We start from the raw sequence: 17,484 nt of genomic DNA on the forward strand, positions 1-17,484 counted from the left end.
CCACAGAAAAATAATAAAATAAAAAATAATCGGTCTTTGAAAAAGAAAACCGCTTATATACGACAATTTTGCTCAAAAATGGCCATTTTTCATAAATCGCATTTGCGGAACCTCTAGATGATTTTAGAAACTTAATTGGTTTTACAAAAATGCTTAAAATATGCTGATTGTTCATTATAGTGTTGAGCACCATGACTTTTTGAACATCGATTTTTGTTTGGGACAGCTTCAGACCACAAGTGACCCTCTGGGACTATATTCCGGATTCACCGGAACTGACCATCGCGGGTAAATAGCCTCCAAACTTGCATTTAATGCATTCAACTATCTTGTGAAGTTCAGTAAATGTTTTATAGGTCGTATGATGAAGGTTAGAGATTTGATAATCATGAAGCTCAGTAGATGCCTTTTAAGACGCCACGTGATGAAGGTTTGCGATTTGATAAAAGTGACCCTCTGAAACCATACTCCGGATTTACCGGAACTGATCATCGTGACCAAATGGCCTCCAAACTTGGATTAAATGCCTTCAACTATCTTGTAGATGTTTTTACAGGTCGCATGATGAAGGTTTGAGATTTGATAAAAATGACCCTCTGAAACCATATTTGTCCTACAATTTGGTTGTGTGTTACAAGAAATATGTTATCATACAGCTAGGTAGTTTAAAACATTTTTGTTGATCAATTAACATTAAGATAGGCACTATCTATAAGACCAATAGATCCATACAACTTCAAAACAAACGGAATTAGCCAAACTAGTCAAGTCTAGACTCTTTCGTATGGACCCCAACTGCGTATCGATCAATCCTCTATATGTCGAAACCGGTTGTCGTTAGTATGTACAAATAAACTAAACAGCAATGTAGCACCGTCAGATCGGAGAAAAAAGAGGAAGCATTCCAAGTATTATTCACCGTACACCGGTAAAAAGTGTCCAAGTGATTCGTAGTTTGTTTTATAACTATAAGATTGATATGAGATGGACATCATTCAATCGTGCTTTGTGTTGTTTTTGTTAGAATTGCTCCTTTCGTTTTTTAGAATGTCGCTAATGATTGTTTCGGTCAACTACATGATTATTTCAAAACTTGTGCCATTTGTTGGAATTGTATAATATTTAAATTTGCTGATAATTTTTAGTAATCTCTATGAATTGATTGGATATAAGTAACTGAACTCTAATGTTCCCTAAAATTAGCAGATACTCAACAAATACTTTCAAAGCGAGCCGTGTCTCTGCCAAACCGGCACTATAGAATTCGGCTCCGATGTAGTTGCAGAAATAGTTCTCCAAAACTGGTTGTGCACTGACCAGTCAGACGAACCAGTTTTATGATATGCTTTTTATACCAACGCGCATCGTTTTCTTGAATGGGCATGGAAAACGAAACAAGTACCCGGTCAAACCTCTCGGAAATTGGTTCGAAATACTTAGGAATTCTGAATGGATACCAGCACAAATGCAATTGCTGATTTCGATGCAATCGATCTTTTTTTTGTAATCATTTCAGAGCTTGACGACACGTTAAATATCTTTCTCTTCCATAGTAGGCAGGGATCCATCTTTTCATCATTCAACAAATTGCAAAAAGTTGCTTACAATGCAAAATAGCAGCGCGATAATTGCGCGATTTCGAAGCTCGTGATGACCTATGTGAAGGGAAAAAGTCAATCTAGTGTGTCATAACTATTTTTATCCACCATCCATGGTTTTGGTTGTTATTAACCATTTTTATTTCTGGTTATGTAGATTTTTTTTAAATTTTGATTAAAAGGGTTTTAACTTTAGGGCCTTTTTTCGGGTTAGAGAAAAATCTCTAAGCCAATTGCGAAGATGGGAATCGAACCCTGATGAGCCGCGTACAAGGCAATCGATTTACCAACTACGCTATGCCCGTGCCCATTATGTAGATATTTATTTAATCAAGATAACTCAAAATTAAGACAATGTATTTACATATCTGTTATGACAATTGGAAGTCACCGATAACAACATTTTCATATTAAAATGGACACGTTATATTTTGATTCTGCGAGCAACAATATTTATTTGGTAATGTTTACAATTCTAGTCTTACGACTAGCACTACCGTTTATGTTTCTTCTTGTAATTTATTGTTTCTTCTTGAAATTTATTTAGTAACTTTGATTTACATATTATATTTAAACTAGTTTTGTATTTTTTTAATTATCTACATCTCCCATTGCATCATAAATTCTGCGAAATATCGAAAGTATCATTACCCGTGTGTTTTCTTGTCTCTTTCCAGGAGAAAACAATTTCCGTTACCAGCAATGGCGCTCCGGTAGGAACTAAGACCGCTACCGCGACGGTCGGCGAGCGTGGCCCAGTGGTGCTGCAAGATGTGCATTTTTTGGATGAACTGGCTCATTTTGACCGGGAGCGCATCCCGGAACGGGTGGTGCATGCCAAGGGCGCTGGTGCATTCGGATACTTCGAGGTGACGCACGACATAACCAAGTACACTTCGGCCAAGATTTTCGAGAAAATCGGTAAAAAGACTCCCCTAGCGGTGCGTTTTTCAACGGTCGGTGGTGAAAGTGGATCAGCTGACACGGCTCGTGATCCCCGTGGCTTTGCTGTGAAATTTTACACGGACGATGGCGTGTGGGATTTGGTTGGTAACAATACACCGATTTTCTTCATTCGGGATCCCATCCTGTTCCCAAGCTTCATTCACACTCAGAAACGTAATCCGGCTACTCATCTTAAGGATCCCGATATGTTTTGGGACTTCATCTCTCTACGCCCGGAGACCACTCACCAAGTTATGTTCCTATTTAGTGACCGTGGTATTCCAGATGGCTTCCGATTCATGAACGGATACGGATCTCACACATTCAAAATGGTCAACGCCGATGGTAAGCCTGTATACTGCAAATTCCACTTCAAGTGCGATCAGGGTATCAAGAATCTGGACGTCAAAAAAGCAGATGATCTTGCTGGTGCTGACCCGGACTACAGCATTCGTGATTTGTACAATGCTATTGCCAAAGGACAATATCCTAGCTGGACCCTAAAGATTCAGATCATGACTTTCGAGCAGGCCGAAAAGCATCCTTTCAACCCGTTCGATTTGACCAAGGTCTGGCCCCAGGCCGATTTCCCTCTCATGCCAGTTGGTCGAATGGTGCTAGATCGTAATCCGAAGAACTATTTCGCCGAGGTGGAACAGATTGCCTTTGCTCCATCGCATTTGGTTCCCGGAATCGAGCCATCCCCTGACAAGATGCTTCAGGGACGTCTGTTTTCTTATGCAGACACTCATCGTCATCGCCTTGGTGCCAACTACATTCAGCTGCCCGTAAACTGTCCGTATCGTGTCAAGACTAACAACTATCAACGTGATGGACCAATGAATTCTACCGACAATCAGGGCGGTGCCCCGAATTATTACCCCAACTCTTTCGGTGGTCCTGAGCCATGCCCATTCGCTCGCAAGCTTCAGAACGGCAACATGAAGGTAACCGGCGATGTTAATCGATACGAAACTGGAGACAGCGAGGACAACTTCACCCAGCCCGGACTTTTCTATCGCAACGTGTTGGATGAAGCCGCCCGTCAGCGCATGGTTACGAACATAGTTAACCACTTAGGTAACGCTTCCGCGTTCATCCAGGAGCGTGCAGTCAAGAATTTCGCCCAGGTCGATGGCGACTTCGGCCGACGTTTAACTGAAGGTCTAAAGCTGCGCCGCACTGCTAACCTGTAAAATGGAGTGTTTCGATCTATGGATCAAGAGTGAATATATATATACCCCTAATCGATTGCACACATACAAGCTTAATTTTTTAAATATCTTTACATTATATTTCACACACGAAGGAGAATTTAAGGTTAATTCATTATATTACGGGCGTAAATACGATTTATGGTTTTCAAATCAAAATGCATTGTTTATTCCTCTAGCTGTTATCATTCTTTGGAATAATATTTGATTCCAATAAAGTTTAACGATTTCCTACCATGAGGTGTTTTGCAGACATATCACAGTATCCCGAATCTATCATAGCAAGCAATACCTTTTCCGAATTTTCGACGCAACTAGTAGCCGATTTTCAGTGTAAAAATTGGGCCGCAGTTTTGTTGTTCACCCTGTCTGAGATCTGCGCGCCATCTACAGAAAATTAAGTGAGCACTTGTATCAAAGAGCAGAAAATAAAAGTTTATAACATGAAAACTAGTTTTATTCTCGGTCGATCCCGTGTTCGGTTCCCTCAAGCACAATAGACGTGTACTGCTGTTCCACACGCAATTGTCCCATGTTGGCAACTGAGAAAAACGCGATAGAAGATGAAAATTGTATTAGCAATCTGGAGGGAAGCGATGCAAAAATAAAGCATTATTGTCTAGAATTAGGGGAAAGTGAGGCAATATGAGCACCCTTAGCTTTGAAGGAAAATATATCTGCAGCAAAACATACAAATAATCCCAAATTTCCCTCTATTGTAGACTACAACATATTCTTCACATGCAATCATTAAACGTACTGAAGAAAATTCAAAATCTTTGAAAATAATCGTTTGTAATGATCGATCTTTGGCTTGGTAAAAACCTTGTGGGACAATATGAGCAATCTTAAGGGGCTAATCATGTCGCAAAAAATATTTGATCACAAAATTTAATATTTTCCATTGATTTAGTGACATTTAGTTGCCAATGAAATTCATCGTATAGTTTTTAGCAGCATTTCGGGACTATTAGATACAAATTTCCATTTTGTTTTAATAATATCTTTGCGAGTAATTTTCTCGACCAAGGCACAAATCTCCGATCACCATGGGGAACGTGCCATTTGAGCCAGACGCTACTGATTCCTGAACTTCAGGTATAAAACATTTACATATGGATAACTTTTCGGGATTTAATGCATAAACTCATATGAGATTTGCGTGGTGCTCATTTTGCCCCATGCAGTAGAGCTATTTTCGCAGATTTTTTGTGGAAATTATAAAGCCTTGTTAAATTATTTTTATATTTGAAATAGAAATATTTAGAAAGACGTTAAATATTACGGAGTTGTATGCATTTTTCATTTACCGCGTACATACGTCATGCGAATGCTTAGGGTAGAAGTATCATTCTTCGCCCCCTCCCTAATATTCGCCCCCCTTGCAGAACAATTGCAAATAATTCTATCTGCTTTACGATCTGGAACTCCGCTTTCGACTATTACTGAAAAACAAACTAAGTCGAATAGAATGTGAAAACTGCCCTATTTTCAACAAAAATAACATATTACAGCTATAACATATTTTTAATCGTAAATAAAGTAGTACCTGTAGAGCACTTACTTCTCTGAAAACTAAAAATGGTGACAATTTTTTATCGCGGGGAAAGTTATATAAATTTTGTGAGTAAGCGTTAGAATATTCAATAGTAATGTTTTTAAGCATTGCAGGAATACATGCCAACGCACATCCGCGATTATTACCTTTCTTTAATTAAGTTTGAACAATTTTAAAAAGTGGCGAAAATTAACGCAAGATGAAACTCAAATCTAATCTTCGCCCCTGGCGAAATCCCATATAGCGTTCTTTTCTTCGTATGAGTTTCTATCTTCGCCCCGTTCCACAGTGGTCACAAAGTAGACTATTGATTTTAGTTATGTGAAGTCTTTGAGGAAATTTCTTGAAATAAAACGCTCTTTTTTTCAATCACATCGGATCGTTGACTAATCCCCTTAATAGTTAGTTACGAAATTTATTTTCTTCAATAATTCAGATAGAAAAATACTCACTTCAATTAAGTTGTAGAAAAATTTACCAGGAAGATTTCTTTCGGAAACTCTTGGTTTTCGAAATACAGGGCGTTGTTTGTGAAAGGACCCTCAAAACAGTTTTTTTACCATAACTTCTATTATGGAGCTTCAAGCGATTTCTGATGTTCTAGAAAGTAATATAGACGGCTGAAATAGACAATTTTCTAAAATACCATAACCTGTTTTCGCTTCGCTTCCGTTATTTACAGAGCTAAGGTCAACATCTCCAAACCGAGTAAAAACGGATAAACTACCTTTTTTATATACTGAAAAAATAAGAGCGCCCCAAGACTGCTCTCTACCTATTCAGTTGCAGTGAAGATAATCAGATTCTACAATCTATCTTTGAATCCAGCGCAGTTGTTTTCGATTTCTATAATATGTTATTAACAATTCAATTAAAGTATATCAATTATAATTAGAAAACCTTTTACAAACGTAATGTTTGATGTTTTACGAATGTATATTCATGATATGCGGATTCTAAACAGCACCGAGCAGATTTCTAGGCTTTCTCTGTAAGGAAGACAAAACCTATCAAAATACAACCTCTCCATTCATTTTATCATTGTTTATAGAGAAAAAAGCCAAAAATAATTCGTTTGGAAAGCCTTAATCAAAAAACAAATACAACGGAGTTTCTGTCTGTGATTAAGGGGTTTTATATATTGAGGTGCAGGGCAAAAGGGAAAAATTTGAAATTTTATGAAGGTATGTAGCCATATTTATATCAAATACTTATTATATGTCTAGCGTAGTACAATGTCTATTTTGCAAAACCCACTTGTGAACATGAAAAAATATTAATAGGGTGGGTGCTCCTATAGTTGAGGTGCACCAATAGTTTCAGTTGTGGGTTATACGCCTAACTAAGGTACCAACTATCAACAAATATTTTTTTATCGATTCATCGCACTAAAATTATGCGACAACAAAACTGGTATCCTTGAAATTTGCTCAAAAAACTTTTAAAAAATTGATGTTCTTTGAATTTTGAATAGGTGCTCCCTTGCACCTATAGTTGACATAGTGTACCTATAGTTGCAAGTCCCATAAGAAATCAATGGGATTTGCAACAATAGGACCAGAAATTACTTTTGGTACATGTGTTCCTACAGTGGTACAAGCGGTTTTGAATACATAAATTGGTTATTAAACAATCTTTATATTTTTCCTATGAAGTAGGGATTGAAAGCTTTCGTTTAATGTATTAACATTGCCAATAGGTCTATTCATAGATTTTTAGCAAAAGTTTTCCTTGAGTATGCCACTATTGGTACATCCACCCTAATTGTCGAAGTTATAACCAGTTCCACAAAAGCGTGTTTTCTCTAAGAGATTTGCCGTGACTACGATTGCTGTATAACAGCTCAATTGAAAACATAAAAACAAACAAAAATATTCTGTACAGGCACTTGTGGTGTCCTTGAACTATGCATTGTAATTTTTTTTATTTTTGTGAGCGGGGACGATTTTTCCAAAAAAACCACTATTTTTCTATTATCACTGAGATTTTTTTAAAGAAATAACATTGATATGAAAATTTTGACGAAAAAATGGAATCATTCAAGGACACGACAGCTAAATTACAAACAATTTAAAAAAAGAAATTTGACATCGGTTGAAAACATTTTCGGCAATCGTAGTCACAGCAAAGATGTTTTTGGAAAAACATGATTTCGAGATAATCACGTGCAAAGTTTCTAGTATATACCCGGGACCTCATTAGGGAATAGTGAAATACGCTATAACGGTTCTACTACTTGGATATTCATAATAATTTGGAAAAACATTCTTAAGAACTTATACTGCCGCTCTACGTATAATTGTCTCATGTGTATTGGATATTCCATTGCACACGGAGTAGTTTTACGTATAACGATAAGAAAGACAAAAGAATAGTTATTGTTTCGATTTTTGTATCTACACATATATCCTTTTAATTTAAGTGAGCATCTGTAGTCATTTTGGGCATATTCGAAATATTTGAAAGAAATTGAAATTGTTGCTCCAAGTCAACTACCAAAAAATATATCTGTTTCATTCATGATTTACATAAAGAATATCAGTTGATAATTCCAAAATGATTTTTAAAACATATGCTTGACATATTAATTTATGTATCCATTGCATCTGCTGCAAAACCGGAGGCAACTAAATTTTTAATCCTGTGTAGTTACGAAAATGCCTTGGGGTGTCTTGATTTTTCTAGCATTTAGAGTATTTTTCTAGTAATGTTAACGAATGGTTTGTTCTTTTTTGCACGTTGTTATTCTCGTTCGTTGGCGCGTACATCGCCTTCCTTGTTCGCGCGAAATATCGAGAACACTCTTATGGCGTTTTCGTTTTTTCTTGGTGCTACACCGGTTTAGTGTAAAGAAAGAGATAGACTGATTACACCCAAGTTTGAATGAGTGTAACACCGACTACACCGGTGTAGTGCACTGTCAAAAACGAATATGGCATTAGTAGTCCATGCTCTTCGTGCATCCACACTCGCGTGTGCTCTTCAACGCATTTCTCGCTTGCGAGATAACAAAGCACACGAGACTTTGCGAGAAAAGCTTCCTGGATATGCCCTACATACTAGATGAAGGCTTGGGTTTCTCGCGAGCATTCCGACTCGAGATTTTGCTTCACCCGGGCGCGAACGATGAAGAGCGCTAGGCATGCTCTGCCCATGATCGCAAATCAGTCCCATAAAGATAGGAAATCTCATAGAAGACGGGTCAAATATGCGATCATGGGCAGTGCTATTCGTACACGCTCGCGAACGAACGGACTTGGAGTGCTTCTCGCTCGTTTCGCAACACAACACAACATAACAAGACTAAAAATACATGAGCTTGTAAGTTAACGTATTATTTGTTTGATAGTTAGTTTTTGAAAATATATAATCTGAATTTGTCTAATCTTTTCTCTATTACCAATTCTGTGATATTGTAGCATAATAGAAGTCGTGAAATTGTGCGTGGGCGCACAGGGGCGAAGAATAGAGCAAGAGGGGGGCGAAGATTAAATTTAGGGGGACGAAAATTGAATCACATCTTGATTCAGAATATTGTTATTTTTTCGTTAATTTAATGTTTTAAATCACTTTTATTTAGGATTATTGGATACTACATGATACGTGATGAGAATGATAAAATAAAATTAGTTAGAGCAATTCAAAATTGTTGAAATTTAAAGTTTTTCCGCAAACAAATGCTTTAGGGGGGCGAATTATAGTACATTTACCCTATTTCATATAGCTTGAATGTTATAACATTTTTAGTTCTTTGACATCCCGTCAAAAAAAAAATCGAAAATTGTGCATAGATTCTTGGAAAACGGGGGTTCTCAACTCGCCCCACATGGCGATATTACCTCACTTATAACAATCGTTTCCAATATAATCAGTCTAGTTTTTCATTATAGAGATCCAATTAACGTTATGTTTTACAAAAAATGTAAGTGGGGCTGTTATGCTGAGAAATCGAACGGAAACCGGAAATTTCTACGCATATCAGTCCAACCACGATCTAGACAAACGATGTTCATTACTCATTTTTTTTTACAAAAGTGTATGTCGTAAGTTTTGTTTGTTACTCGGGAGATGTTTTGCTTTATCAAAATCGAAAATAGGGTAAAGTGCCATTTTCACCCTATTCAGGAGGGTACATCACAAATTCATTAATTAATCTGCCCACACTCGATAGAGTGGGTATAATGTGACCTCAACAACTTTGCTTTGTTCTTAAGAACCAATCTAATAACAAATCTAATGCCTAAAAAACGATGAAATGCTATAGTTTGATCGCCACGAATGCTCGAATCGAGTACCCCAATTGTCGCCCTACCATTTGACCCAATGTGTTGAACAAAGATAGTAGACTCTGCACTAACCAACGGCTTCAAATGGGTATAGCGTGATAATAGAAACATGGCGAAAATAGGCTTATTATTCTCGATGCGTTCGCCATGATATGCAAGCGACGATAATGATGAAGAGCTTTACAGGATTGTTCTCACTGCTGTAATTAATATTACCACGGCCATCTCTTGTTCAATGAACCATCATTTTTCCACCAATTTGTTCAGTGCCCGATATCTGGCGTAATGCGCTTCTTTACTAAACGCTACGTAATTATTTTTTTATTGTGCATTTTTTTGGGTTATTTGTTAGTATGACAATTATGAGTAGAATTTCAAGAATGGGACAAACATACTTGGTATTTTTCACTGAGCCTTCGAACAAACAGTATGTTTTGTATTTTTTTTCTGAAAATATACTTAAAAAAACTGATGAAAAAAAAAGTAACATGGGATAATTATGCGTATGCGTAGAACGGCAGTGTAAACTCATATTAAAACATGTGTAAGCGTCCACAGTAGGCATTTCAAATAAGGGATCATTCAAAAATTACGTAACGCGAAAATTGTCCAAAATTGACTCCCCCATGTAACAAATTGTCACAAATTTCTCTATCCCCCCTCCCCTATTACGTAACAAATGTCTCGAATTTTTTTTTGTTCAGTAAAAACATGTTATGCAACGATCTAGCTTACTCCCTCTCTCCCATATGTCACAACTTTTTGTACCCCCCCCCCCCCCCCTACCGCGTGGAAAGGGTCATATGAGCAAGCTTAGAGTTTACCGGCGACCTAACCCTTTATCTGCTACCGTAGGAGTCACAAGTAGAGATTAAGAAACAGAGTGTCTGGAGATGTCTTCAACGATGTGTCTTGTTGATGAAACCTAGTGAGCATATAACAAATGGTTTCGCCATACTTACAAATGTAAACATAAGGTTTTTTTCATACATGCAAATGAGGGTTTTGAAACGCAACAAATTAACCTAAAAATTTGGATTCCACGATATTGCTTTCTTAAACTACAGTAAAAAATACAACGGGCGAAACTGTATTTTTTTGTTTATTTAAAGTTTCGCCCTCCATGCTCCATTCAAACAAACAGGGCGATACTTTTATTTGCTAGCAGTTTAGAGGCGAAACTGTTCTTTTCCGCATTTTTTAGGATTATCTAGCTGATACCAGCTGTAAATAGTAACAATGAGCGCTATTGAAAAAACCCGGACGAAATCGGTGGTGTAAAATGGTAGTCATTGTAAAAAAACGTAAGGGCGATATTTCAATGCTGATAGGTGGGACCGAAAAAGTAAACAATCGCCAAAGGGGCGATACTATCATTTTGTCAATTTAAATAGCAAAAACAAATTTTAATTTAATAATTTTAAATACTTTATGAAGTTTTAGGTTTCGATCACTGAATCATGCAATCTAGGATGCACACAGAAAAAAAATATTGGTAAAAGTAAGAATGTTCCGCTCTTAGCAAAAAACAACCAACGCCAACTTAGAGTGACCATATCAGACGAGTAAAAAACCAGGACAGTCGAAAGGGTACTGATTCCCCCGTTACCTCTCAATAGACATTGCCTTTTCCGCAAGTTTTCGGCAGTTAAAAAGTTCTGGGGTCTGGCAGGCAGAGCTTGCACAGTAAAAAAGTTATGGGAGTCTGGGAGGAAGAGCTCTGCCAGAAAGTCTTTCATCGGAATTTCACAGTGGCAGTTCTTGCTACACCACCATAAGCAAACGTTTAATGCTGAGATGGTCTGTGCAGTACCGGAGAGGAGTTTTCAGTACTAAAAACACGACATTGACGTAAATCAGAAACATCAGTGATCCCAAGTAGCTTCCCTGCGCTATGCCTGGCAATCTCCATTGACAACCATTATCTCTCGATTTGAGAGCTGCAAAACCTACCGTTGTTACCAAAAATTTCTCCGTTTAATCGATTGTTATATGAAAACTGGCGGATAACTTGGTGTAAATAATATCAGTTTGAGCCCGAGCTTGAAAAAATTGACATCCCTGCGTGAAATTGAAAGAAAACAAAATTCAATTCATGCACGTCGCGATGAAAGAAATGTTTGGTTCGTTTCCATCGTTTTCGTTCATGCAATTCTCGCTGTTAATATTGTATGGGCTTTTACAATTACCTGGTTTGAGTTGCTTGTGGGGCCTACGGGTCACGATCGCGTATCCGTGTTATTTGTTATTTACTTTAATATCGGTGGTGCTGGCAGTTGTTTGGGAAGTAGTAGGCACATCACAATGATCGTTCACGCTGTGCGTACGTTCTGTTGTTCCAGTATTCGTTGGTGCCTGAGCTGCAACTCCGACGGTTTGTGGTTTAGTTGATGTTGATGAAGGGCTCTGTGATGGGTATGCTTGCAGTTGATATTGCTTCGTTAGAGGTTTGTGTACATGGTTTCTCGTAGTGTGTCTTCTTGTATAACAACGTAGGACACGCAGGAGTCTGTCCTTCATACGTGCACAGCGTGATTTGAGATTTGGTCATGCGTTTTGCTTTGAATTGAAAGTTCAGATATGAAGGAATAGGTCACTCGCATTCTCACGAAACAAAAACCGTTGGAAATACCTAAATTTTCTCCGGGTTTCAAACTTAAAGGATTCCACCGTTACGTATTCCGACATGATGATTGTAATAAATTTATTAATAGTACCCAGGTGTTGATCGTCCAGACGCATATCAATCTTATCATTGTCGATATAAATGGGTATCTTGGTCCAAACATTATCATGCTCAACGACGTATTGCATGTTGTCTTCCATTGCGTAACTTTCCGTTATAGCCAAAGTTTTGAATGTTATCAGTAATGAGTGTAGTGAGCTTGTATAACGACGACTTCCGATAGTCTAAACTGTATTTGCAAATCTGCTGTTGAGTTTCAAACATTTTGAAATGAATGATCGATATCGTATCGATGCAATTAACGGTGCTTTATTGTTCACACTGTCTTTGGACGATATTTATTATTCGATTGATTTGCTTGTTTATAGTACTGGCACGGTACATATAGACAGCAGACTTTAGGTAGAAACGTTCGTTTGATTCACTGCACTTTTGACAAGCAGAGCGACTGATTAGGTGCTATTTTTCTTTTTTATGGAATGGATTTCCAATAAGACTAAAAAAAGCCACTAGCAAGAGAACTCAAGTAGAAGCAGAAGCACCAAAATGTCGATGTGTCTTTTCAGAGGTACCAAAGGGAATTCTTCGGGTCCCGGATTGAATGACGATTTAAGCCGAGAAGAAGCGCTGGTAACCATTGTTTCATCGATATTGACGAGGGGAGGTTTAAAGAACCATCGAAAGGTACAATTGGGAGATTCGACTATATTAAGTTTTGTTTGTCACATTCCGATTGAGGGATGAGTATAGGTTGCAGTTATGGTTGCGGTCAGTCGTTACTGCGATCTGGAGCATAGTGAAAATCGAAGACTGAATAGATAGAAATATATTAGGCTTACAGGAGAAAAACCAGGACAAATCAAGCATTTTCCTCGACTTCCCAGGACACCAGGACAGACAATGCAAAACCAGGACATGTCCTGGGAAACCAGGACGTATGGTCACCCTACGCCAACTATTATGTTGAAAGTAAAACTTTTAAATTAATCAAGAATAATAATCAAAGTAAAAGTTTTCCTTTTAAGCAAATGAAGAATTGTACTCAACAAGGAGTTTTTATTCTCAGGTGATACAATCCTCAAAAACGCCGATCAGCCATGTTGGTTTTTGAAACGACAGCTAACATCATTGCTTACTATTTCTCTCCATAATATGGAACATATTATGTTTGCTTAGTTTTCAGGCAGTAAACAAAGTTGTTCGCTGTCATTTTTCTTCCCCTCAGTATACTGCACGCTTACCTCACTCCTCACCTAGTTACTGCCAAAGACGAATCACCTTATAACTCAAAGCCCCTTGGTACACAAAACAAAACTTTTATTTTTAAACTAAGAGTAAGCGTTGGTTGTTTTTTGCCAAGAGTAAAAAACTCTTATTTTTACCAACATTTTTTCTGTGTGTGTAAAAAACACAACAGTTCTTAAATAGGAAATAAAACCAAGTCTGGAAATATTCGCCGTTGATTTTCTTTGAATGGTGTCACTGCTAGTATCGCCCTTTTCAACAAAAAAGCGTTGAATTATCATATATGATCAATGCATTGCCGCACATTTTAATGGATTATCAGTTAATCCAAATAAAACAGATAGGATGCTTTTCGCGCAACGAGGAACAATCGAAACTCGTTCAGTTTCTTGACGCTAAAATTATTATCGCAGATTACGTAAATGGGTTGTATACAAAGTTGAAGCACAAAAAATCGATATCGGTTCCATCCACGAATGAAGTTAACACAAAACTTTGAACGCGATTATCTCGGAATGAAGTTTTTTTAAAAAGGACCGTTGTGGTGAACGTGATATCTCAAAGACTATTCAACCGATTTTCATTCCATTTTCAGTTTGTATAAATTGTTCGTATTTACATTATTGTGTACTTGAACAGTTAATTTTTATCCAAAAATTTTCGATTCGTTGCTATGAATTTTTGTGTAACATTTTGAACACCTCAAACAACGATATTTTATTGTGCTCTTCACCGAAATCGAAGCAAAATAGTGAAGGACTGGAAAATATACCCTATTAGCCCCACCCACAAATGTTTCGATCAACAGCGGGTAAAAAATTTATTCTTGCTAGATAGTGACGAGAGAATCGAAAATAGACTGTGAATGGAGTCAAGAAAAAAATTCGAGGATTTCAAAAAAATGGAATAAATTTCCATATAAACAATTGTGTGTGCCATTTTATGCGAATACACTCATTAGAACTGCTTCGCAAAGATCTGCACGAAACTTTCAACATTATGATATCTGACGATTAAAATGCGCAAAATCTCGCATTTTTATACTACCGCCCTCTTCTTAAGCTCAGAAATGGTTTGTTTTCCCCCAAATTCAAACATCAAAATGACTCAATACCAACTCAGCTGTATAAATCTATGTATTGTTCGAACATCCAGAAAAGGTGCCTTTGGAATGTCGCTTTTGGCCAGTCCAGAAGGATCGGCTTAAGTTACCTTTAGATTGTTTCGTTCTATCAACCAATCAGCTCACTCCAATACCGCTTCAATCCGAGCGACATTTCCGAAAGCGCCTAAACATGCATGAGCTTTGCAAAGCTGTGCAGTGAACGTTTCCGAATGGATATTGAACGCGTTTCAGAAAAGTTTTCATTAAGTTCGCACATTTGGTATAAAGTCAGCACTTTATCACCCGTTTGAACATCTGGTATAAACTGAGCGGGGGAGCTTTTCGAGCCACGTTTTGCTATGTACAATAAATTACAGACATAAACTTCACCTGCTTTGTGATCAACTTTTAGCTCTATGGCAAGCTTTTGTAGTGACAGATTACATTTAGAAAATTTCCTGTGTTCAACGTTCCAGTTCGTAATCTTTTCGTGACTAGGACACGTATTGGTAAAAATATAAAAATGGATACTTTCCTTCATATCTAAGTTTTGCTACGCGAATAGAAATGTAAAGTAACAAAACCATAATTTTCACTGTGACAGTACAGTAATTTTACAATAATTTACAGTAAGTTTTAGTGTTACACTACAATACAAAAACAATAAACTTTAACGTTTTTACAGTAAATTTCAATGTAAAATAGACTTTTACAGTGAAAAAAGGGAGTGGTTATGTATCTTAACATTAAAACAATCAATTTTTCTCCATGCATTTTTTTCTCGAAAACAGTAAAATTTAATGTGAATGCACTGTATCAGTTTTTTGCTGGACAGTGAAATTTATTGTTACATGAAATTTTATTGTAAATCTAATGTGAGAACTTGGCATCGAACAATGTTGAAACAGTAATAACTATTATATTTATTGTTTTATGATTGTTTGTAGGGTAAATGCTATTGTAAAATTCTATTCGGGTATTCCTGACCCTAAGAAAAAAACTGTAAACGTAATCACTTTAACCAAAAATAGATTATAATTGAAAGGTCCGAGTTTTTCATGCAGGCTTAACTTTCGTCTTTAGTTGAACTCCTAGAAAAATGCGTAGAACGATTTAGTTCCGCGACCAGCTCAGAATTTGTTGCTTTAAGCTGTTGTCAACTCCTCTTTGGTAGTTTTCAAGACGCCATCCGCGTTACGATTTAGTAAGGCATAACATGCGGAATGGGATGAATTGGTTGTCTGATGTCGACGTCACATCAGCAGCGTATCAGCTATGAATCGGTACATTGTTTCAGTTGATTAGTAGACTAGGGAGTTCAACTGTAATGTGGTATATAAGGGGCATTCCACGCAAAATTTACCACCCCAACATTTTTTTGGTTCAGTCAGAATGCGAAATTTACGAGATATTTTGTCTTTAATTTGCAAAAAATACTTCTTTTCAACCGCTAGCACTGTACAAAAAGTGTCCAAGACATGAAATGTGCACCTTTTTACCAACATTCGATTGAAGTAAAAATGATTCCGATCAATAAGAGATAGAATAGTTAACACATACACCCAGCAAAGTAGTACTATTCTGGTTTGATCAAGGTTCTAATTTTATTTCGATTCCAAAGCTTTTTTACAATCCCTGGTTTAGTAATTCCAAAATTCGTCGACATGTTAATGAGATGCCTCTACATTGCTCTAGAACATAGTTGGTCATTTAAAAAGCCGCGATAACAATAAAAATACAGCATTTTTACGTGCTTCGGAAAGATTATAGTGAAATATTTTAGTCGGTATTTATGCAAGTCAACACGGTAACGGGATATATTGGACAATTATCATATATTTTCCGAATTTAACAGATTATGTAAAATTCACCTGCGGAGGAGGCAAAAATGGTGCATTGTTATCTTCCAAAAAACATCCCTGAGGATATTACGACACATTCTGATGATTCTTACGCATACATTATTTTTACTGTTAGCTCTTTCGGTAACCTAACCTCACATGCTTTAGGGATAGCGTCAGACGTTTTTTGATGCTTTTAAAAATAAATTAATATAATGAAAATTATTTTCATTAAACACAAAAGAATAAGCGATAATTTTTCATGCAGGTCGTAATTTGATATTAGCCAGAATAAATGGTTTAACTTTTCCAACCCTGGCCTTTTCTTTTTATATATCCAATCCAATACATATGTCCGGATTCAATTATATTTTCAAGTTCACGAAGAAGCCGTTTTGACTGTACAAAGTAATCCATTACGTCATCGAGAGCAATGTCAATTGATATTTTCTTTATAAATTAGATAAATAAATTTATTTTTAATAGTCTTTTTTCCGTCATCTTCAGAGATTTCTTCTCCCGCAAGAAGAGCTTTGGCGTCTTCTGAAAATCGTTTTATTCTTTTTTGGCCAACCCCGAGCTTCAGTCACGACAGGATCCACATTGTGAACAGGTGACGTTTATTAAGCTCCACTATAAATGTTACGAAGTACATTAATAAGCTCCATAGCACTAATTAAAATTATTGCAAAGCTGCTGGTGGGATTTCCGTCATTCTTTCAATCTTACCAGTATCCACTAATTGCTCACTTCTCGAACACACGATAGGTTACGTATCGTACTTTGATCTTGATTGTGGTCATAGATCCCTTTTCTTTTTTTATACATAGTATATTATCAATGAATATGTTTTATGCAATTTACCATGAAAAGATAATGTTGCTTATTGCAGTGCGCTTGAATATTTCATTTTAAACCACTGCGATGGCGTATTGTTTTAAACATAACACTCGGGGAGAATCACGTCGACAAACAATCGGACCACTATATGAAAGTAAAAAGCTAG

General features: G+C 36.9%; 1 protein-coding gene across 2 annotated transcripts in view; it reads left to right on the forward strand.

Moving 5' to 3' along the window:
• The window catches only part of LOC131688566 (catalase), a 48,335-nt gene extending 44,341 nt beyond the window's left edge, over positions 1 to 3,994 (forward strand). For both annotated transcript variants that reach the window (XM_058972904.1, XM_058972903.1), the window contains exon 2: positions 2,276 to 3,994. In XM_058972904.1, coding sequence (XP_058828887.1) covers positions 2,276 to 3,739 — 1,464 coding nt within the window. In that variant the 3' untranslated portion in view covers positions 3,740 to 3,994. The remainder of the gene's footprint in view (positions 1 to 2,275) is intronic.
• Positions 3,995 to 17,484: the final 13,490 nt, after the last annotated feature.

This window comes from Topomyia yanbarensis, chromosome 3 (assembly GCF_030247195.1).
Source record: "Topomyia yanbarensis strain Yona2022 chromosome 3, ASM3024719v1, whole genome shotgun sequence".
NCBI classification, from domain to species: Eukaryota; Metazoa; Arthropoda; class Insecta; order Diptera; family Culicidae; genus Topomyia; species Topomyia yanbarensis.